General features: G+C 54.6%; 1 protein-coding gene across 1 annotated transcript in view; it reads left to right on the top strand.

The window, feature by feature from the left end:
- Positions 1–21,880, top strand: part of ABCD1 (ATP binding cassette subfamily D member 1) — a 23,652-nt gene extending 1,772 nt beyond the window's left edge. Inside the window, exons 3-13 of the mRNA XM_007957199.1 lie at positions 2–881; positions 3,701–3,881; positions 15,751–15,893; positions 15,974–16,142; positions 16,763–16,857; positions 17,852–17,997; positions 18,918–19,063; positions 21,034–21,118; positions 21,243–21,368; positions 21,451–21,683; positions 21,813–21,880. Coding sequence (XP_007955390.1) covers positions 2–881; positions 3,701–3,881; positions 15,751–15,893; positions 15,974–16,142; positions 16,763–16,857; positions 17,852–17,997; positions 18,918–19,063; positions 21,034–21,118; positions 21,243–21,368; positions 21,451–21,683; positions 21,813–21,880 — 2,272 coding nt within the window. The remainder of the gene's footprint in view (position 1; positions 882–3,700; positions 3,882–15,750; positions 15,894–15,973; positions 16,143–16,762; positions 16,858–17,851; positions 17,998–18,917; positions 19,064–21,033; positions 21,119–21,242; positions 21,369–21,450; positions 21,684–21,812) is intronic.
- The last annotated feature ends 1,591 nt before the right edge of the window (positions 21,881–23,471 follow it).

Genomic DNA, 23,471 nt, shown 5'->3' with positions numbered 1-23,471 from the left:
TGCCGGTGCTCTCCACCCCTCGGCCTTCGAGGGTGACCACGCTGAAACGCACAGCTGTGGTCCTGGCTCTCACCGCCTATGGAGCCCACAAACTCTACCCCTTGGTGCGGCAGTGTCTGGCTCCCGCCAGGGGAACCCTGGGGCCGGTGGGGCAGCCCCTGCAGGAGGCCAAGGCCAGCGTGAACCGGGTGTTCCTGCAGCGACTCCTGTGGCTTCTGCGCCTGCTCTTCCCCCGGGTCCTGTGCCGGGAGACGGGGCTGCTGGCCCTGCACTCGGCTGCTCTGGTGAGCCGCACTTTCCTGTCGGTCTACGTGGCCCGCCTGGACGGACGGTTGGCCCGCTGTATCGTCCGCAAGGACCCACGGGCCTTCGGCTGGCAGCTCCTGCAGTGGCTTCTCATCGCCCTACCTGCCACTTTCGTCAACAGTGCCATCCGTTACCTGGAGGGCCAGCTGGCCCTCTCCTTCCGCAGCCGTCTTGTTGCCCATGCCTATGGCCTCTACTTCTCCCAGCAGACCTACTATCGAGTCAGCAACATGGACGGGCGCCTTCGCAACCCTGACCAGTCCCTGACAGAGGATGTGGTGGCCTTTGCTGCCTCTGTGGCCCACCTCTACTCCAACCTGACCAAGCCACTGTTGGACGTGGCCGTGACCTCCTACACCCTGCTCCGGGCAGCCCGCTCCCGTGGGGCTGGCACAGCCTGGCCCTCGGCCATCGCCGGCCTCGTGGTATTCCTCACAGCCAACATCCTGCGGGCCTTCTCCCCCAAGTTTGGGGAGCTGGTGGCAGAAGAGGCCCGGCGGAAGGGGGAGCTACGCTACATGCACTCTCGTGTCGTGGCCAATTCAGAGGAGATTGCCTTCTATGGGGGCCACGAGGTGGGGCAGGTTGGGGTACTGGGAGGCAGGGCCGGGGTGGGGACATGGGGCTGAGGATGGGTGGGACCCTGGGCGGGTAGACTTGGCCACAGAAATGGAGAAGCAGGAAGGCCACTGGGGGCTGCCTGGTGCCAGCCGCCTGAATGCCTCAGGCCACTTCTGCTTCCTCCCTCCTGAGCGCTCCCGGCAGGCACCTTGGGCTGCGGATCCTAGCGGTTCAGGTCCCGAGCTCGCTCCTCGCCAGCTCCTGCAGCAGCCGGCCGGGGCAACGGCGGCTCTTGCCATCTGGGAGCAAGACAAACGAAACACGCAGCCTCCTGGCCAGCCCCTCAGCCCTTTGAAGGCCAGCCTGGGGCCCGCGTCCAGCGGCCCGGCATTATGGGCATGACTCAGCCCACGCGGAGCTTAACAAGCAGTGCTCCGCGCGGAGGTGGCGGCACTCAGGGTCACAGCTGCTCCCACGGACCCGCCGCCGCCACGGCGGGACGCACTTCCTGTTGGCCTGCCCCTGGCGTGGCCGCCCTTCCGCCCAGTCCGGTGCAGCTTCCTGGGCGGCCGGCCCGCGGGGGCGCACGGCGAGGCTACTCGCGGCTGGCGCTCCCTTGATCTCGCCTCGCCCCTCCTTTTCCTCGTGCCTGAGGTGGCAGCTGGCTCAGCCCTGCTCTCTGAAACGCTGGTTTCAGTTCTCCGGGGGGGAGGGGCGCGGTGGCCTCCAGCCCCTGAAGGCCTGTGTGCACTCCCGGGGGCCCAACCTCCACACGGTGGCTTTGCATCCGGCCCAGGAGTGGAGTCGTCCCAGACCAAAATGGCTTGTCCCCATCTTCCTCCACAGAGAGGGAGTCCCGGCCAAGGACCTGGCTGCTGATCAGGGGAATAAGTGTGTGGTGTTGGGCTGTGACCTACTCCTCCACTCCCGCACGCGCACGCGGGCTGGCGGCACCTTGGCAGGCAGCCGCAGCCATGGCCTTGGGTGAGGCACTTGGCACATCCCCCGTGGCTACATTGTCAGCCCTGGCTGGCACTGCTGCCAGCTCGCAGCACGAGTCTGGATTGCCAGGGTGCTGGCTAGTTTCAGGAACAGGCGATGCAGTCTGAGGGATGGGGTGGGGTTGGGAAGGAGAAACGTGTGGTCATTTGCAGGAGTTCCTCTTGGCCCGTTTCGGTGAATAGGAGGTCACCCAGGCTCTGATCTCCAGGTAGGGCAGAAGTGTCCGGCCAGTGGAGGCTCTGCAGCTGACCGTTCTGTCCTCATTGAGACTTCACGTGTGCGCACATGTGCGCATTTCTCTCTCTCTCTCTCTCTCTCTCTCTCACGCACATACACACACACAGAGTCATTTGTTTGAGAACAAGTTAAGCTTTTCTTAGTGAGTGAGAGCGTCATTTAAGAGTCTCGTTCTCCTAGACGCTCAGGCCAATCCCAGCACTGTTTGCTACCTCCATGCTGTGGGACCTCAGGCAAGGTGCTTTGCCTTGCCGGAGTTCACCCACCTACTGCACAGTGAGCACGTTCAATGGGACAGTGTGAGAATCAAATGGCGAGGAGGGTCTGAAAGCACTTGGCAAAGGAGCTAAGCTGGGCATCCAGAGGGTCCCTGTACTGAGGCAAGAAATCCACAACCCAGTGGCCCCCTCGCCATGACCACTTCCAGAGACTTCCATGCCTCCCAGTCTGTTGAGCGGCTGCTGCCACAAGGAACCCTCTTCCTCTCCTCTCTCGCTCTTGCTCTTTCTTTTCCAGGCCCTGCAGGACTCACCCACTGAAGCCCCTATCCCCACACTGAGATGGCAGGTGGTGGCAGTGGGCTTGGGGCAGTCCAATATGGAGCAAGGCTGAAGGGCTGGCTGCGGGGGTGCACCCCCATGGTTCCGAGGGAAAATGTGGTACAAGTTTCTCACCACTAGGAAGCACGGGGAAGTAGGCTGCTGGGGCAGTGCCTGGGGAGGGAGAGACTGTGGGCTCAAGGTTGTCAAAACCAGGATGCCACCACACTGCTGTTTGTCTCTGTGCCTGGGTGTCAGGGGCAGGAGAAGGGTGTTGGGAGGAAGCCCCCCAAGCAATTGCCTAGAGAATGGGCTCGACAGAGGCTAGAAGCTGCCTGGGACCAAACTGGTTCAGTCATGGCTGATAAAGTGAAATAAGAACACACCCAAATTTTTAAAATTTGGGGGAAGTGGGATGGGAAAAATTATGAATTGAAGCCCTGGCATGGGAGACTCAGAAGAGGTGTAGTTAGCCCTTTCAGGAGCCTGATGCAGGAAACTGGATTATTGTCAGGACTGTGGCAACAATCACACCATTCAAAACAGTATGATTGGCTGCCATGTTTGAGTAGGGCAATGCTGTTTCCAACTCAGCTGGCCAAGTTTGCTAGGCAATGCGCATCCTGCTCTTGTTTTCCAAGAGGAAGATTGCATTTCTGGTAGGATGTCGACCTGTAATTTTTCCCGTTCCAGTTATCGTTCTTGTAAACCTACATTTTACAAATTCGAGTCCACTCCAGTTTCTCTTTGTTGGCCGTGACTGAACCAGGAATAACCGATTTGAAGCCCTGCCTGGGGCCAAGAAGGGATTGGTGAGCGTCCCAGCTCTGGTCAGGGTGAATCCCTTAGTCACCACTGTTGTGCCTCTGCTGGGATGTTGGGCAAACGCTTACCCGAGATTCAGACCTGTTCTCCGTAAATACGGCCTGCTCGGACGCCTGTAACGTCAGGAGCATCGAATGGCATGGCCAGCATAAGCAGCATCCGGGGGCCTCTGGGCTGTCCCCCGGCCCGGCCATGCTCATGAAGCCGCTGGCTCTCTGGTGGCCCTGCAGGTGGAGCTGGCCCTGCTACGGCTCTCCTACCAGGACCTGGCCTCGCAGATCAACCTCATCCTGCTGGAGCGCCTGTGGTACGTCATGCTGGAGCAGTTCCTCATGAAGTACGTGTGGAGCGCCTCAGGCCTGCTCATGGTGGCTGTCCCCATCATCACTGCCACCGGCTACTCCGAGGCAGGTGAGTGCCCGGCTCTGGGGCAGGGGTGGGGCGGTGAGCCCAGATGGCCCTTTGGTCGGCTCCTCGTGCCTTTTCGCTTCACAGTGCCACGCACAGCCAGGCCCAGGCACTACACCATGAGGTGTCCCTTGAAGCCCTGGAATGGGAGACTGGAATGTGCCCCAGTGCTGGGACACTGGGCAGACCCCTACCCCTGCGACTCAGACTGGTTCTCTAGAAACATGGCCTGCTCGGAAGCCCTGGAATGAAGCCCTAGACTAGGAGACTACCCACGTGCACTGTGGCTCACGTGTCCCTGCCCTTGTCCCCGCTGCCACTTGGACCGGGGAAGCTGAAAGGAGCAGAGCAGCACTGATTGACTAAGGTGCCTTCAGGGCCTTCCTTTTCCATCCCTGGCTTGTGAAGGGAGAGGCCTGGGCAGAGGCCTTGCGGCAGGGGTCGCAGTCTCAGTTTCCCATTTCCCTCTTTGGCCCCCTCCTGGTCTGGAAGGCATACGTCCTATTTTTTGTCTTTAGTGGTGACCTGTGAAAACGTCCCCGTGTATTCCTCAAAAGAGGCGTAGGTTAGTCAGTGGCTCCCCCTCCTGCAAGAACCAGTCCCCGGTGTGTGGTGGGGCCCCTTGTTCTGAGACTTTGCTGGAGGCGGACCCACATTTGCCACTTTCTTCGCCACCGCTCCTTCCGTGCGTCTCAGTCCTCTTGTCTTGTGTCAGTTACTTTCTACAGCTACACGGTTTCATCGAGGGAAGCACGCTTTTCCTGTCTGAAAGTGTCTTTATTTCACCCTGTTGTTGTTATGTGCCGTGGAGTCAGACCCGACTCATAGAGACCCTTCCTTGGGTTTCTGAGGCAGTATATCACTATGGAAGTAGATTGCCCAACCTTCCTTCTGAGGAGTGGCTGGTGGGTTTGAACTGCCAGCCTTCTGGTTAGCAGTCAAGTGCCTTAGGCACTAGGCCACCAGAGCTCCCGTTCACCCTTAGCTCCAAATTAAACTTTTGCTGCGTGGAAGCCGAGGTTGGCGGTTGTCGTCTCTCAGCCCTTTGACAGCGTTTCGCTAGCTTCTCACTCCTGAGCTGGTTCCCTTGGCCTCTGGTCATCTGCGTCGTCTTCTGGTGCCTTTAGCATCTTCTCTTCTCCCCGGTGGTTGCCCTATGACGTGCTCGGGTGTGGGTTCTTGTTTCTGGATCTTGCTTGAGATGTGTAATGTTCTCGGAGTATTCAGGGTTTCCAGGCATTCTGGAACGTTCTCGGCTAGCATTTCTTCCAGTGCTGCCTCGCCTTCACTCTTGGACTCTCTCCTCCTGGAATTCCTGCGGCACATATGCTAGACCTCTCTTGGGCACTATTGTGTGGGGCTCCTCGTTTCCTGTGACTGTTTCCCATCTGGTACCACCAGGGCAGAATTGGGGGAAATTTCTGTAGGTGCTTTTTCGACTCACTAATTCACCTATTTTCTCTTCAGCCGTGTCCAATTTGAAAAATTTCCGTGACAGGCGCCCTGGTGCCTCAGTAGTGAAGCGCGCGGCTGCACACGGAAAGCTTGGCAATTCAAACTCAGCAGCTGCTCCTGTAAAGACAACAGCCTTGGAAACCCCCTGAGGCAGTTCTGCTGGTCATGCAGGGAGGCAGTGAGGTGGAATCAACCACAACAGCCTCGAGTCTCTACTGTGTTATTTCTGCAGTGATTTTTCATTTCTTTTGTCCAAAATGACAGTTTGATTCCTTCTCAAACCTGTTGGGGTTTTGAGCGTCTCATTTCCTCATTTTTTGACTTGTCTCTTCTACTCTTTGTATCATGGAATCAGGACTGCTGGTGGCGCAGTGGATAAAACACTCAGCTGTGAACCCAAAGGTCAGTAGTTGAAACCCACCAGCCGCTTCTCGGGAGAAAGATGAGGCAGTTGGCTTCCATGCAGGTGTCCTCTGGGGGTGCTGTGAGTCGTAATCGACTCACCGGCAGTGAGCGTCCCAGTCATCATCCTTACCCTGTCATTTCTCTCCTGAGGGTCCGGGAAGCTAACCCAGCTCCGTCCTCTCTGCTGACCTTCCATCTATTGAGTCGTTTCTGTGTCACGCATTTTTGCTTTTGTTACCACCACGATCCCAGGGGTCATGGGAGGCGGGCCCCGTTTCCGCGTTGATTTTGCAGCTGGGGGGTCCTCGATGTGGAGATCGTATTCGTCTGCACCCCAGATGCCTAAGGGAAGAAAGAGGCATTTCTTTACACGCCACCAGAGGAAACCCCGTGCTCCCTGCCCCCGGGGCCCAGGTTCCAGCTCACGGAGCGTGTCCTCCGCCATCCCTGTGTCAGGATTTCAAAGCGGCCCTTCCTGCCGGCTGCTCTCTTTCCAGCCCTGTCCTCCCTTCAAGCAGAGCTCTGCTTCAGAAAGATGTTTTCTGGCTTTTTTTTTTTTTTTAACTTTGGTTTTTCCTTATCTGAGAAGGGGTTGCTTCTACTTTGGTTTCAGTGCTAGCTGGTGGCACTGCTGTCCCCGTCAACCTTGTTTATCACTTTCTTTCCTTACCTTTTCCTTCACCCAAGTTAGCATCATGGTCTCTTAACTCCATCCGTGTCGGCAGACTCATCGTTGTTTTTGAACGTTGCGTAGTATTCCACTGTGTGTGTCTGGACCGTAGTCTGTGGATCCATTCGTCCGTGGATGGGCCTTGAGGCGGTTTCCATCTTTTTATTGACGTTTGCTATTGAGAAGGTTTCAGTTATGTGCGTAGACAATCTGGCTCCGTCCAGAAACCAAAGTCTCTCTCAGTTTCTCCCTGTTGGCATCTCCACCTTGGGCTTCCGTGCCCCTCGGCTGTCTCTGTCCCTATCTGTGTACCTCACCCCAAGGGCAAGGATCCCACTGGGCCTGCACAGAAAGGGTGGCCTTGCCTCTTGGTGGGGCAGGGGCACAGGCGCTGGTGGATCACAGCCTGGAGCGGGCAGCAGCCGCCCTACCCTGAAGGCCTGGGGTGTCCCGGAGCCTCTGCTGGGCCCGATTGATCCAGTCCTGCCTAGTGGCCCTTCTAGTCAGTCACCTTCCAAATGGTGACGAGCTCCTGTCCCCTCTGCCTGCTGAGGCCATCCTGGCCTCCTTGGTACGGCCTCCAGGCTGCAGGTGGCCTCCTGCCTCAGGGCTTTGGCACACGCCGCTGGCTTGACCAGGGCGGTCCCTTCTCCCTGAGCTTTGCTGAGCCCTCTGGGAAGCGTGCCCACCACCCCCTTCTGCTCCCTCAAACACACCGCTTTTGCACACCTCTGTCTGGTTTCTCATCTCTCTCCCCCCGGCCTTGGACTGTGAACTCCGTGAGGGCAGGGACTTTTGTGTGTTGGGCCCTGCTCTGTCCCCATTGGCTGGTGGCGAGTGAGGGTGCCACATGCTGCAAGGAGGCTGAGAGTGTTGTGGGCTGGCGGGCAGGAGTGGTTTGCCAAGGGGATGAAGAGGAGGCGTTTATCAGTGTGGGGAGACTTCAGCTTTGTCCTGAGGGCACCGTGCTGGCAGCCCACTGGCCCAGGACTCCAGGGGCGTATGCCTGCTGCCAGTGAGGGCTGGCGGGCTGCCAGGTCTCCCGCTCCACGGCCCTGCTCTTGGCTGCCCGGACCTCCAGGGACCCTGCAGAGAGCAGTAAAGTGCCAGCACTTGCCAAGATGAGCAGGGCCAGCGATGGTAGGTCTCGCCCTTTGTCCACAGTGAGTGTCCCCTTGCCTATTGGAGGCTGTGTCCCTGACGACGGGTGACAAGGAGGGCCTAGGACTTTGTTGGACTGATAGGACTGACCCCTTGCCACCGCCACTACTCACATCCCAGAATGTGAGGCCCTCTGTCTGCTGTTTGGTCTTCTTTCCTCCCTGCTCTGTGGGTTGCCTGCCCTGAGCTGACTTCCCTGTCCCTCCCCGGCTGGTCTCCCTCGGAACCTCCCCACTGGAGAGCTGGCCGTGCCCCATAAGAACAGGCACTACTCACTTGTCCACACCCCAGAACCCTTGGAGTTGGCCTGTTCCTTGCTTCCCATTGCATTTCCTGAACATTCCTTGTGTAAAAACATTCCTTGTGTAAAAACATTCCTTGTGTAAAAACCCTACTGCTCTGGGGCTCCAAGGCCTGAAGAGTCAAGGCCCTGGATGATAAAGGGATGAAGTGAGGGACCGTGTGGTCGAGGCTGGATTGGAAAAGCCAGTGAAGACATGAGCAGGGTCCTGAGGAGAAAACAGGCACCAGGAATGGATGTTGTCACTGAGTCAAAGAAGGAGGGGCCAAGGGGGACGTGGGGGCAGCAGCTGAGGGGCAGAAAGTGGGACACTTGCCTTTGAGAGACTTGGTGTGGCAGGTCCAGGTAGGATGATCCTAGGAGAGGCTGGCTGCAGGGTGGAGGGAGGGGCCCGTGCAGGGAGCGGCTCGTGTCCAGGAACGAAGCCAGTGGCCGGAGGCTCTTTTTTCTCTGAAATTTTATCGATGCTGTTGTTGGCGGTGAGAATCTCCACAGCAAAAATATACCAATCCGCCGTTTGTCCACATACGGTGAGTGGCCTTGGCATTCGTCGCGTCACGTGTCCACTCCCCCCCTTTTTCTGAGTCGTTCCTCCGCCCTTAACATAAGCTCACTGCCCTCTAAGCATCCTGTCGGATCTTTCGAGCTGCTGTGGTCAGTCTGACCCCATGGAGACAGACCTCAAAGGAGCACAGTGCCCCGACAGGCTTCTTCACTAGAGGCTGGACTGTTGTTTGGTTTCAAGAAGACTTCAAGGGCTGGTTTTGGTTTAAGGTTTAAAGATGATCTCAGGGCAATCGTTTCAGGGGTTCCTCTACTCTCCATGGCTCCAGGGAGTCAAGAGTCCTTGAGAATTAGAAATTCTGTGCTGCATTTTTTTGTCTTTTTACATAAGTGAGGTCATACGACATTTGTCCTGTGATCGGCTTATGTCGTTCAGCATCGTGTCTTTCAGCTCCGTCCACACTGTAGCATGGCTCAAGACTTGCTTTTTCCATTTCTCCTGCTGGCTGAGCACGTGTTGCGGAACACGTTCAGTCTCTCCATTGTCTGCTGACGGCATAAGGGTGTTTCTACCTTTTGCCTGTTGTGAATGGTGCTGTGGTGGACAGGGGTGGACAGGGCGCGGTGTGAGTCCCTGCTCTCAAGTCTTTGGGGTGCGTGCCTAGGAGAGGAATGGCCAGGTCATGTGGGAATTGCTGTTTTCAGCTTTTTGAAAAACCGCCACACTATTTGCCACAACAGCTGGACCATTTTGCGGTCACATCAGCAATGGGTAAGGGTTCTAATATCCCGACACCCTCTGTTTATTTGTTTCCATCTTCGCCATCCAAAACAAAAACCAAACGCACTGCCATCAAGTGGATTCCAACCCATAGCATCCCTATAGGACAGAGTACAAGTGACCCACAGCGTTTCCAAGATTGTAAATCTTCACCGAAGCGGACTGCCACACCTTTCTCCTGCAGAGTAGGTGGTAGCTCCAACCACTGACCTTTTGGCTTGCAGCCTGAACACTTTAATCCCTGTCCTCCAGGGCTCCCTTAGGCATCCTAGTGGGAGTGAAATGGTATGTCATTGTGGTTTTGATTGGCATCTCTCTGATGGCTAATGATGCTGAGTGTCTTTTCATGTGTTTGGTGGCCATTTGAATGCCCTCCTTGGTGGACTGTCTATTCAAGTCCTTTGTCCATTTTATGAGTTCTCTGTCTTTTTCTTGCTGAGTTGCTGAAGTTTTAGACATATGTAGATTATTGGAGTCCTGTTGGATATATGGTTTCTGGAGATAATCTCCCAGTTGATAACTTGTCTTTTCACTGTTTCAGTAAAGTCTCTTAAATGAGCAGATGTTTGCTATTTTTATGCGGTTTCATGTGTTTGTTTTGTGCTTTTGCTGTTTGTTAGTCTATTACGTAATCTGTTGTTGAAAGCTCAGCCTGACAGCATTGCCCCTGCTCGTTCTTCTATTAATTGTATGGTTTTTGTTTGTACATTTAGGTCTTGGTCCATTTTGAATGTGGTGTTGTGTATGGTGTGAGGCAAGGGTCCTGTTTTATTCTTCTGCATGTGGAGATCCATTTGTCCCAATACCACCTATTGAAGACACTTCTTTCTTTCACCATCGAACAGACTTCGCACCCTTGTCAAAATCGGTTGACCATGGATGTGTGGGTTTGAAATTCTATCCCATTGCTCTATGTGTCTATTGTTATGCTAGTACCAGGCTGTTTGGACTGCTGTAGTTGTAATCAAGATGGTTTTTAGGAGCTCTGATAGCATAGTGCCTAAGGCACTTGACTGCTAACCAAAAGGTTGGCGGTTCAAACCCGCCAGCCACTCCTCAGAAGGAAGATGGGGCAATCTAATTCCATAGTGATACTGCCTCGGAAACCCAAGGAGGGGTTGTTATGAGTCATAACAACAACAACAACAAACAAAAAACAAACCCACTGCCCGCAAATTCATTCTGGTTCATGGTGACCCTATAGGACAGCAGAGCAGCTGGTGGCTTGTAGCTGTATAGTATGTTTTAAAATTAGGAAATGTGAGTCCTCCTACTTTGTTCTTCTCCTTCAGTGTTGCTTTGAGGAAGATGAGGCAGTCTGCTTCTGTCAAGATTCACAGCCTTGGAAGTCCTGTGGGGGTGGCTATGAGTCGGAAGCGACACGTTGGCAGTGGGTTTGTTTTGCTCTTCCATATAAAGTTGAGGACTGGTTTTTCTATTTCTGTAAAGAAAGCTACTGGAATTTTGATTGGGATTGTACTGAACCTATATATCACTTTGGATAATATTGACATTATACCAATAGTAAGTCTTCCAATCCATGAACATGGACCATCTTTCCATTTATTTAAGTCTTCTTTAATCTCTTTCAGCAGGGTTTGATAGTTTTCACTGTATAAGCCCTTCACATCCCTGGTTAGATTTATTCCTGGTTGTTTCATTCTCTTAGATGTTACTGTAAATGGGCCAATTTTCCTTTCAAATTTCTCATTGCTCATAGAAACTCACCCAATGGTTGGTTGTTGACTTTGTGCTCTGCAACTTTGCTAAATTCCTCTATGAGCTCTAGTAGTTTTCTTGTGGACTCTGGGATTTTCTATATGTAGGGTCATGTTGTTGTTGTTGTTGTTGTTATGTGCCATCGAGTCGGCCCCGACTCATAGCGACCCCTCCTTGGGTTTCCGAGGCAGTATCACTACGGAAGTAGGATTGCCCAACCTTCCTTCCGATGTGTAGGGTCATATCATCTGCTAATAGATAATTTTATTTTTTCTTTTCCTATCTGGATACTTCAATTTCTTGTCTTATTGCTCTGGCTAGGACTTCTAATACAATATTGAGTAGAAGTTGTGAGAGCTGGTCACCCTTTTCAGTCTTTCTCTATTAGGTATAATCCTGGCTGTTGACTTTTCATATATGCCCTGAATCGTATCTGAGGAACCTACCTTATGTTCAAATCTGCTTTAGGGTTTTCATTATGAAATGTGTTGGATTTTATCAGATGCTTTTTCTGCATCCATAGAGATGATCCTATGGTTCTTTCCCTTTGTTCTCCTGATGTGGTGTATTATATTGATGATTTTTCTAATGTTGAACCATCCCTGCCTTTCTGTAATAAATCCCACTTGGTCACAGTATGGGATTCATTTAAGATACTGTTGGATTCTGTTCACTGGTATTTTGTGGAGGGTTTTTATGTCTATATTCACAAGAGATATGGCCGGTAGTGTCTTTTGTCTAGTTGGTATCAGGGTTATGTTTGTTTCTTAGAATGTATCAGGGGTTATTCCTTCCTTCCTTTATCTTCTGGAAGAATTTAAACAGTATTCATGTTGATTCTTCTCTAAATGTTTGGTAGAATTCCCCAGTGAAGCCATCAAGTCACACCCAAACCCATTGCCATCGAGTCAATTCCAACTCATAAAGAGTAAAACTGCTCCATAGGGTTTCTATGGCTGTAAATAATTACAGAAGCAGATTGCTTCATCCTTCTCCTGTGGAGCAGCTGGTGGGTTTGAACCGCCAACCTTGTGGTGAGAAGCCAAGTGCCTTAATCACTGCATAACCAGAGCACCTCCCATCTGGTCCAGAACATTTTTTGGGTGGGGAGGGAGAGATTTTTGATTACTCAGTTGGTCTCTTCACTTATTATGGGTCTGCTGAAACTTTCTGTTTCCTCTTGAGCTAGTTTGGGTAGGTTGTGTGCTTCTAAGAGTTTGTCCATTTCATCTCGATTATCTAGTTTGTTGCCATACAGTTGTTCATACTATTCTGTCATGTTGTTTTACTTGTTAGGTACCATCGACTTGGGTCTGACACATAGCGACCCTCCATACAACAGAACGAAACACTCCCTGGACCTGTGCCGTCCTCACAGTCCTTGCTGTGTTGGAGCCCATAGTTGCAGCCACTGTGTCAGTTCATCTCATTAAGGGTCTTCCTCCTTTTCGCTGACCCTCTACTTAACCAAGCATGATGTCCTTCCTCAGAAACTTGTTCCTCTTCATAGCATGTCCAAAGTATATAAGACAAAGTCTCATCATCCTTGCTTCTAAGGAGATTCTGGCTGTACTTCTTCCAGGACAGATTTGTTCATTCTTCTGTCTGTCCATGGTGTATTCAGTATTCCTCACCAACACCATAATTCAAAAGCATCAATTCTTCTTCAGTCTTCCTTATTAATTCTCCTGCTTTTGCTTGTCTGTGAGGTAATTGAGCATGCCACGGCTTGAGTTAGGCACACCTTAGTCTTTAAAGTGACATCTTTGCTCTTTAACACTTTAAAGAGGTCTTTTGCAGCAGATGTGTGCAGTGCAGTATGACGTCTGTGCAGTATGACGTCTGATTTCCTGCCTGCTGCTTCCGTGAGCATTGATTGCGGATCTGAGTAAAATGAAATCCTTGACAACTTCAATCTTTCCTCCATTTAGCATGATGTTGCTTATTGGTCCAGTTATGAGGATTTTCATTTTCTTTATGTTGTAGTCTAATCCATATTGAAGACTGTAGTCTTGGATCTTCACCAGTAAGTGTTTTAATTCTTCTTTGCTTTCAGCAAGCAAGGCTGTGCCATCTGCCTATTGTAGGTTGTTAATGAGTCTCCCTCCAATCCTGATGCCATGTTCTTCTTCATATAATCCAGCATCTTGGATTATTTGCTCAGCGTACAGATTGACTAAGTATAGTGGAAAGATACAACCCTGATGCACACCTTTTCAGATTTTAAACCACACAGTATCCCCTTGTTCTCTTTGAACAATTGCCTTTTGGTCTATGTACCGGTTTCTCATGAGCACAATTAAGTGTTCTGGAATTTCCATTCTTTGCAATGTTATCCATAATTTTTTATGATCCACACAGTTGAATGCTTTTACATAGTCAGTAAAACACAGGTAAACATCTTTCTGGTATTCTCTGCATTTAGCCAAGATCCATATGACATCAGCAATAATATCCCTTACTCCACATCCTCTTCTGAATCTGGCTTAAATTTCTGGCAGTTCCCTGTCAATGTGCTGCTGAAACTCTTTTTGAATTATTTTCCACAAAACTTTACTTGTGTGTGATATTAATGATGTGGTTCAATAATTTCTGCATTCTGTTGGATCACCTTTCTTTGGAGTGGGCACAAATATGGATCTCTTCCAGTTGGTTGGTGTCTTAGGCTGGGTTCTCTAGAGAAGTAAAACCAGTGAAGCTTTTAGATATATGCCAGTGAAGACAGCAGGCAGGAAATCAGACAACATATGCACTGGACAAATCTGCTGCAATGTATGTACATATATGTATGTGTAGACACACATACACTCACATATATGTATATGGAGAGAGTGAGAAAAAAAATTATCTCAGGGAAATGGCTCACATAGTTGTAGAAGCTGGCAAGTCCCAAGCCCATGGTTCAGACATCAAGCTTGGGGCTTCTCCTGACTCATGAAGCTACAGGGGCTGACAAACCCAAGACTGGCAGATGGTACAGCAAGCAGGCTGGTGGCTTTGGAGGCTGATGACTCCAAGATCAGCAGGTCAAATGTCAGACTCTTGGCACACAGGCTATGAAAGCAACAATGCTGAGATCAGCAAAGAACTGGAGTTAGAGGATCATAAGGGAAGAATATGCTCAGCATTTTTCAACCTGAAGGAACTGAAGAAAAATTCGAGCCTTGAATTGCAATACTGAATGATTCTATGGGCAAAATACTGACTGACGTAGGAAGCATCAAAAGAAGATGGAAGGAACACAGAGTCACTATACCAAAAATAATTGGTTGCTGTTCAGTCATTTCAGGAGGTAGCACATGATCAAGAACCAATGGTGTTAAAGGAAGAAGTCCTGGAGCATGGATTTTATTTTATAAATTTTATTTATTTTCAATTATTCAAATTTATTTGGGGTGGGGAAGGCCCTCAACGAGATGGACTGGTGACAGTGGCTGCACCGATGGGTTCAGGGGTAGCAAGGATTGGGAGGCTGGCCCAGCACCGGGCAGTGTTTTGTTCTGTCCTACACAGGGTCACTGTGAGTCGGAGCCAACTTGACGGCACGACACCACCACCACCACCTACAAAATGAAGCCACGCCCCTTACTCACATTGGTAGCAAGCTGTTCACTCCTCCTGGTGGGCCACATCACCTCACACTTGCGTAGCCCCATCCAGTCATCGGAAAACCATTAACTAGAGGGTAGAAACGTATTAACTTGGTCCTGCATCTAGCTCATCATCTAATGTAAGGACCTCTGGTGGCATAGTGGGTAAGGCATCTGTTTGCTAACCAGGAGGTCGGCAGTTTAAACCCACCAGCTGCTCTGTGGGAAGAAGATGAGGCAATCTATTTCTGGAAAGATTTACAGCCTCGGAAACCCAGTGGGGGTCACTATGAGTCAGAATCGACTCAATGGCAGTGGGTTTTTGGTTTTGGTAATGACTGATATGGAGCTTTGATGGCACAGTGTTTAAAGCATTGAGCTCCTAACCAGAAGGTCAGTGGGCTGCTGCATTGCCTGCTGATCTCGGCTTCTCCTGACTCATGAAGCTACAGGGGCTGACAAACCCAAGACTGGCAGACGGTACAGCAGGCTGGTGGCTTTGGAGGCTGATGACTCCAAGATCAGCAGGTCAAATGTCAGACTCTTGTTGCTTTCATAGCCTGTGTGCCAAGAGTGGTTCAAACCTACCAGCTGCTCTGTGGGAGAAAGATGTGGCAGTCTGCTTCTGTAAAGACTGACAGCCTTGGAAACCTCTAGGGTCACTGGGAGTTGGAATTCATTTGGTGGCAGCGGGTGGTGTGGTAGAATGACTAATGGTGAACTGCTTTTCATGTGCTTATTGGCCATTTGTATATATTCTTTGGAAAGATGTCTGTTCACATGCTTTGCCCACTTTTTAATTGGGTTGTCTTTTTATTGTTGAGTTGTATGAGTTCTTCATATATTCTGGATGATAGAGCCTCATCAGATGTATGCTTTGCAAATATTTTCTCCCAGTCTGTGGGCTTTCTTTTTACTTTACTGATGGTGTCCTTTGAAACAAAAGCTTTCCATTTTTGTGAAGTACAATTTATCCATTTTTCCTTCAGTTGTTTGTAAATTTGGTGTCCAATCTAAGAAATCATTGTGAAATTCATGGTCATGAAGATTTGCTTCTCTGCTTTCTCCTAAGACTTTTACAATCTTAGCTCTTACATTTCCGTCTATAATCCATTTTGAGTTAATCTTTGTGTAAGGTGTGAGGTAGGGGTCTCATTTCCCCCTGTTGTACTTAGAGGTCCAGTTGTCCCAGTACCACATGTTGAAGGACTGTTCTTTCCCCCTTAGTGGCTCTTTCTGGACTTTCCTTCATCTAGGCTTCTCCCCTCCTTCTTTGCCCTCAGTAGACTCAGAGGCAGTGAAGAAGGCTGCCTTGGAGAAGAGAGAGGAGGAGCTGGTGAGTGAGCGCACCGAAGCCTTCACCATCGCCCGCAACCTCCTCACGGCTGCTGCGGATGCTATCGAGCGCATCATGTCATCATACAAGGAGGTACCCCCGGCCCTCCCCCTGCCCCCCCCAGGCCCCTCTTCTCGCCAGCGCAGACTGAGCCAGGGTGGCCCTCCTCACAGGTGACAGAGCTGGCTGGCTATACAGCCCGGGTCCATGAGATGTTCCAGGTCTTCGAAGATGTCCAGCACTGTCGTTTCAAGAGGCCTGGGGAGCCTGAGGATGCCCCGGGGGATTCTGGGGCTGTTGTGAGGCATGGTGTCCGTGTGGAGGGGCCCCTAAAGATCCGAGGTGAGAATTCCCATCCCCAGAGTGCCTCTTCTTGTCCTGGCCCCCCAGTGGCCCCTGCCTCAGCTTGGACACTTGGGGTATAGCACCCCCACCCCATCTCGGTCCACTCGGGAGGGAAGGGCTGGCTGGCAGGGTCTGGGAGGACTTCCCCTGCATTGAGCTGGGCTGTAGGGAAGGTTTCCGGTGAGAGTCATTGGTCAGGGTGGTTGCCGCCCCAACTTGCTGATCCACCGTGTTCCTTCTGGGTGCCGTGATCTATATCTCTCTTTGCCGAAGAAGGGGGTATGGCTCCTGTACGTAGCATCACTCACCCACCCGCATGGTCTGAGAGAGCTTTGGCTGTGTGCAAGCACAGACGAGGTTGTCTAGCTAGTCAGTGACAGAGAAAGTGGGCAACAGCAAAGAGGGCCCAGAATCTGGTACCACCTTTAGCTGATGTGGGAAGGGGGGCTGCAGGGTAGCAGATGAGACTTGGTGCCTTGGGTTCTAGAAGCCCAGAGAAGCGGCTGCATGGTGGGGGACACACTAGCACCTGGGGGAGCCAGGGAGGGGCAGTACAGGGGCACACGGAACCCCCTTTCTGGGAATGACGGCCTCCCTCCCTCATGTCTCTTCTCCAGGCCAAGTGGTGGATGTGGAGCAGGGCATTATCTGTGAGAACATCCCCATCATCACACCCACGGGAGAGGTGGTGGTAGCCAGCCTTAACATCAGGGTAGGTAGACAACTGCTGTCCGGGAAGGGCCATGTGCTGGGGGCAGGCGGGGCAGCCCAGGCACCTGCCTGTAATGTTTCCAAGCACCAGCCCTTGGCATCCAGACAGGTAGGCCTGCCTATGCTCCCGGTAGCCACTGCCTCCAGATATACGTGGCAGGTGGGCCAAGGTCAAGGTGAGACACCAACATGCGTTTGACTTAGTTCTGGGGCAGCGGAGTCAGGACTAATAAAAGAGCCCAGTGATTACCAGGATTGGCCGAGGGTCACGCATGCACGCGCACACACACACACAGACATACACCCTCCTGCAGAAGGTCTCTCTCTCTCTCTCTCTCTCTCTCTCTCTCACACACACACACACACACACACACACGCCCCTCCGCAGAAGGTCCCCACACACACACACCTTCACAAAAGCCCAACTGGTGGTGGGAGAGATGGCAGCTCCCCCGCCCTGGGCCCCTCCTGCCCGGCCTGGGGGGCAGCTTGGGAGCTTGGCCCACCTGCTTTGAGAAGGCCCCACGTGGGGCCTGTGTGCCAAGCCAGCAGCTGGACCCCCTGGGGAGGGTGCTCAGGCACCCGATGGGCTTTCCAGGGAAAGGAATCCCTGGCCCACTCACTAAGCCACCCACTAAGCTGGGACCTGCTTGGGGTCCCAGCTAGGCGTCTGGGCATGGTGGAGCCACAGTGGAGTGAGGGTGGGGCCGGGTGGGGTGGCAGTGGGGGGAGGCAGCCATTCCTTCTTCTGCCAGCTCCCTGACCCCTCTGGCCGGCCGCTGGAAGCTGTGAGGGGATTGGGCCTTTCTCGGGGACACACCCCTCAGAGAGCAGCTCTGGTGGGGCCATTTGTCCATCTTCTGGGATGCCCCCCAGGCCCCTGCCACCTCTTGCCAAGAGAGGAGGCCTTGGTGGACAAGCCCCGGGAGGTGGTGGGACGGCAGATGGCAGGCGGCCCATGCCCCCGGACCCAGGGCTGCCTGCCGTCCCTGCAGGTGGAGGAGGGCATGCACCTGTTGATCACGGGCCCCAACGGCTGCGGCAAGAGCTCCTTGTTCCGGATTCTGGGCGGGCTGTGGCCGGCGTACAGCGGGGTGCTCTACAAGCCCCCGCCCCAGCGCATGTTCTACGTCCCCCAGAGGTGAGGGGTGCTGGGGAGGCCGGCCGGAGCAGGCTGCGGGAGGCCAGGGGGCCAGTCACAGCCAGGAAGCAGAGTCGCCCTTACCCACTACCACCTTTCACGTGCTGGAGGCCAAGCTGGCTTACAGCAGACACAAGCCAGTGACAAAAAGTCAGTGCCTTGGGAGCGAATGTCAGGACACCCTGGAGGGAGCTGAGCTGGGGGACCTCCTCCCTCCCTCCTCTCCCCTGCTTTCCTGGGGCGGTCACATGTGTGTGATGTGCCTGTGTGTGTGTGTGCAAGTCAGGCCTATGTGTGTGCAAGTGGTATGAGCGTGTGTGCATGGGCTGTGGATGCACGTGAGGTGAGTGAGTCGTGTGTGCTATGTGTGTGTGCATGTGTGCATGTATACATGTGTGTATGGTCCTGTGTATGGTATATACATGTGAGTTGTGTGCAGTGTGCCTGTGCACATGTGTGCTATGTATGTTTTGTGTGGTGTGCATGGGGTGGGGTGTGTATGTGCATGTGCACATGTGTGGTATGTGTGTGCACGTTGTGTGTGGTGTGTGATGTGTATGCACACGTGTGGTATGTTTTGGGTGGCATGCATGTGGGGGAGCGCAAATGTGTGTGCATACATGCATATGTACGTGTGCGGTGTGTGTGCTCCCATGTGTGGTAGATGTGTGCATGTGGTGTGTGTGCACGTGTGTGCGTATAGTATATATGGTGTGTATGCACGTGTGTGGTATGTATTTGGCGTGCATGGGGATGCGTGCACACCCATGCACGTGTGTGCATGCACACGTGTGTGTATGTGTGTGCCTGCACATGTGTGTGTACACTCCCTCAAATGCTTCGTGGCAGGGCCCGCTTCACCCCCAGGGTCAGCAGGGAGGGCTGGCCCTTGCCCTGGTGGACCCTCAGCCTCCCCGCAGGCCCTACATGTCCCTGGGCACCCTGCGGGAGCAGGTCATCTACCCTGACTCGGTGGAGGACATGCGCAGGAAGGGCTTCTCAGATCGGGACCTGGAGGCCATCCTGGACATTGTGCACCTGCGTCATATCCTGCAGCGTGAAGGAGGTAGGAGGGTGGCCGCCAGCCCATCGCAGCGTCCCTGTGACCTGCCGCCCTTTGTCCCCACTCCCACCCCTGGCCTCTCCCTCTCAGCGGTGGTGCACAGAGCTCACCCACGTGCCCAGGAGTCCAAAGTGCTCCGGGAGGGGACAGGTGACCCGAGACAGGATGGGTACGTGCTGCCCAGGGGAGGAGGAGGGAGGGTGTGAGAGGCCACCCAGGTCATGGCTCAAAGAGGACAGCATGACCTGTGTCCCCAAGGCCTCTCCCGTGGCAGAGAAAGAATAAAGAGCAGAGCAGCCCGAGACTGAGGCCTGGGCGGTGGGGACAGGCCAGACTGTGGAGAGCCAGCTGGGCCCAGTGGCGAGCGTGGCTGTTCTCCCGGTCAGCATCGCCGTACCTGGGGCCAGAGGACAGCAGGGAGGCAGTGAGGAGCGAGCCGAGGGCCAGCGTTGGTGAATGGGCCTCAGGGCAGAGTGTGCCCAACTTGCTGGCAGCGCCTGGGCTGGCCAACCCTGAGGCGATGGAGGCCATGAGAGGGAGGAACAGGCTAGAGGCAAGAGCAGGAGTCTGGCTGGGCCTCTGAGCTTTAGGGAATCTGTAGTCCCACGGCAGGGAGCTCTGGTGGCATAGTGGTTAAAGCACTTGGCTGCTAACCAGAAAGGTCGGTAGTTTGAATCTACTAGCCATTCCATGGGAGAAAGATGAGGCAGTCAGCACATTGACAGCCTTGGAGGCCCTGTGGGGCAGTTCCACTCTGTCCTCTAGGGGTGCTGTGGGTCGGAATCGACTCCATGGCAGTGGGTTTTTGGTTTTGGTAGCCCTAAAATCTGGTGGTGTAGTGCCTAAGGCACTTGACTGCTAACCAGAAGACTGGTGGTTCAAACCCCCTAGCCGCTCCTTGGAAGGAAGATTGGGCAATCTACTTCTGTAGAGATACTGCCTTGGAAACCCAAGGAGGGGTCGCTGTGAGTCGGAGACGACTCAATGGCACATAACAATGACGACAGTGAGGGCCAGGCCACCACAGGGTCAGGAGTTGAGAGCAGGTCTGAGAGTGGCATGGGCTAGCGCATCCCCTGGAAGGGCCTGTCACTGCACCTTGGCACCTGCAGTGGGAAGGGGAGTTGCAGGAAGCAGTCTGGGGTGTTTTCCCATCATTGGACGGGCCCGTTGCCACCCTAGTTGCCATAGTTATGCAGAAGCCACAACCTGGCTTCCCCTGCCCTGGCCACACCACTTTAGCTCCAGCCACCATCCTCACCTGGAGTGGCACCCCTGAAGACCCAGGGCCTGTGGCCAACCACCGGGACCAATGAGGATTGGGGTCACTGTGGCTTCAGTCACTCACAAATGTATTTCACTGTGATGTTAAGGTCCTGAGAGAGGCAGGCCAGGGTTGGTGGGTAGTGGCCCTGTCTTGTGAAGGCCTCTGAGTTACTCTGGTACATGTGGCCTCCATGCCCGAAGTCACTTCGTGCTCCAAGATGGCTGCTGCAGACATCACATCCCTATTCCAGACAGTCGGATGGGGGAAGGAGGAGAAGGAGGGCAGGAGCAAAGGGTGTATGGCATCTGTCTTTTAAGGAAAGTTCTGGAAGCTGTGCATTACATCCCATTGCCAGAATTTAGTCACGTGGTCACACCTCACCACAAGGCAAGCTGCCAAAACTTCTCACCCTGTAGGAGGAGCGTGACTAGGAGGCAGCCAGGGGCCCTTTCTGCCACATGTCCTGGCAGACCATCCCACTCCCCCACTTGCTCATGGGCTTGACCGGCCTGTGTCCGCCTGGCCTGGGGGCAGCACCGGGCAGCAGAAGCATCGGGCTGCAGGCTTTTTCCGAAGCTCCAGTCTTTGCCTCTACTGGTGGGGGCACACCCAAGGGAAGCCTGGGCCCCCTCTTGCCGCCCCCACACCTGTGGGCTTGGCCCATACCCTGCCCTGCGAGGAGTGAGCCGGTGGCCCCTCTCCACAGGTTGGGAGGCCGTGTGTGACTGGAAGGACGTGCTGTCGGGCGGGGAGAAGCAGAGGGTCGCCATGGCTCGGATGTTCTACCACAGGTGAGCGGGACCAGTGGGGGCCCTGGGAGCTGCCCAGGGCGAGTGGGCCTAGCGGGCGCCTGGCGAGGGAAGGCAGCTGCGACTAGAGGCCTGGAGGCTGACCTGGGGCTCCCTTCACCCCCAGGCCCAAGTATGCCCTCCTGGACGAGTGCACCAGCGCCGTCAGCATTGACGTGGAAGGCAGGATCTTCCAGGCGGCCAAGGACGCAGGCATTGCCCTGCTCTCCATCACCCACCGCCCCTCCCTGTGGTAGGTGGCCCCCCCGGGGTGGGGCGGGAGCGCCCTGCAGCACTGGTCTGGCGGCGGTCCCCATCACCCATCTCCTGACCAGGAAGTACCACACCCACCTGCTGCAGTTTGACGGGGAGGGCGGCTGGAAGTTCCAGAAGCTGGACTCAGCGGCCCGCCTGAGCCTGACCGAGGAGAAGCAGCGACTCGAGCAGCAGTTGGCGGGTATCCCCAAGATGCAGAGGCGCCTGCAGGAGCTCTGCCAGATCCTGGGGGAGTCTGCGGTCCCCGGGCAGCCCCCGGCCGCCCGCCTGGCAGGCCCTGGGCTCGCCCCAGGTGCCACCACCTGAGGGGATGCCTGGGCTCTGGGCCCTCGGCCCCTCCCCTCCCCTGAGCTCTCGGATCACATGAAGGAAAGAGCAGCACTCACCCCCGCAGCCCCTCGCGCCTCTCCCCTCCTCCCAGGCCAGCGAGCTCACGTGTCCTTCCCCCAGCCCAGCTCCCTGGGCGGTGCCCACCGGGAGTGCGCCTGACTGCTGACCACAAGACTGGCCGTTCGCCTCCACCCCGATGCCTCGGAAGAAAGGCCTGGCCATCTCCTTCCAGCAAATGATCCCCTGCAAGGCCCGTGGGGCCCAGCCCGCCTCCGCTAATGGTGACCTGTTAGAGTGGTCAAGCCCTTTGTGTTTCCTCAGCCCTGCCCCCACACTAGTGCCAGTGACCAGGCAGGGGTGAGCAGGACCCAGCCTGCGTCTGTGCCGAGCCTGACTCAAGTCCCCATTCCATCCACCCTTGTGTCCCTCGAAGACCCTGTGTTCTATTCCTTTATCACCGCCACCTGGGGTGGCCAGCCGTGGCTAGAGCCCTGCGGGTGCCCCTCCTGCCCTAGAAATAGCCAGTGGGGACCTTAGACAGAGAGAAAACTGGACGGGGCAGGCCGGTACCGCCTCACACAGCCCTTCAGAGAAGCAGTGCCGGCGAGCATGACGAGCGAGGAGCTCTGTCCCTCTTGGTCCCTCACCCCAAAACCTAATTTATTGGATTCCCTGTTTGTATCTGCCCTGGTCGCCAACGTGAGCCTCCTGCCAGAGCACCGCCCCGGGCCCCACTGCCCCACTAGGCTACACTGCCAGCTGCTGGGAGGGAGGGAACCAGTGTCCCCAGCTCAGTGCCAAAGAGGGGTCTGCCAGTGGCACTGCCTGTGCCGAGCCGGCCCTCGCAGGGAGGGGGGACCCCACTGCCGCTGTGTGCCTTTCCTGGCCCCTCAGTCCTCAGGCCGGGGAGCCTCCCTCAGTTCCCTCAGTAAAAACCTGCCATGGAAAATGCTATCTGGCCACCCCTCTGTCTTAGAGTATTTTGGTGGGGGGCCTAGGGTGCCTCTGGGGAGAGACTCCCTGCCCACCCTCCAGCCTGGGGCTCTAACAGCAGGAGGCTCTTGGGTTGCCCCCAGCAGGGCCAGGTGGATCCCACGACGGCATTTCACAGTGGGACAGGTGAGCACGGGTAGGACACCGGGCGGAGTGTAGCAGGGCACGCCCCTGCGGAGGAGGAGGAGGAGGGAGGTGTGTCTGAGACCTGAAGGAGTGGCGCAGGAAAATGGTGGGCAGGGAGCCGTCCTAGAACGTCTGGAAGGGGCACGGCTGATGCCAAGGCCCGGGGCTGCCGAGTGGAGAAGGGAGAGCCACCGAGGAGTTGGCAGCCCAGTGGAGGACAACGTGCTGTGTATGCGGAACACAGGTCAGGGCCGTTCGGTGCAGGTGGGACAGTGCGGTCCTCCGAGGCTAACCAGGGATTCCGTACGACCCAGCAGCTCCACTTTTAACACCCAAGAGACTAGAAAGCAGAGACTCGCACAGCTCCGCGTCCACACAGCCCCACTCACAGCAGCCGAAAGGTGGGCCCAGCCCACGCACGTGCCCATCAACAGGTGATGGCTAACCGCAGTGGGCCAGGCGGGCAAGCGGAAAGGGAGTCCCGACACAGGCCCCGTGTGGGCGGACCTGGAAAGCGTGCTGCCCAGGGCAATTAGCTGACACAAAAGGACACCTGTGGTGTGCCCTCGCTCACGTGGACAGATAGGAACAAGCAAACAGAGAGCCGAGGTCACCGGTGCTTGCCAGGGTT

Source organism: Orycteropus afer, unplaced genomic scaffold (genome assembly GCF_000298275.1).
Source record: "Orycteropus afer afer isolate SDZICR_OR568_19922 unplaced genomic scaffold, OryAfe1.0 scaffold00713, whole genome shotgun sequence".
Classification (NCBI taxonomy): domain Eukaryota; kingdom Metazoa; phylum Chordata; class Mammalia; order Tubulidentata; family Orycteropodidae; genus Orycteropus; species Orycteropus afer.
The sequence above is the reverse complement of the archived record's forward strand: the minus strand, read 5'-3'. Positions and strand labels throughout refer to the sequence as shown.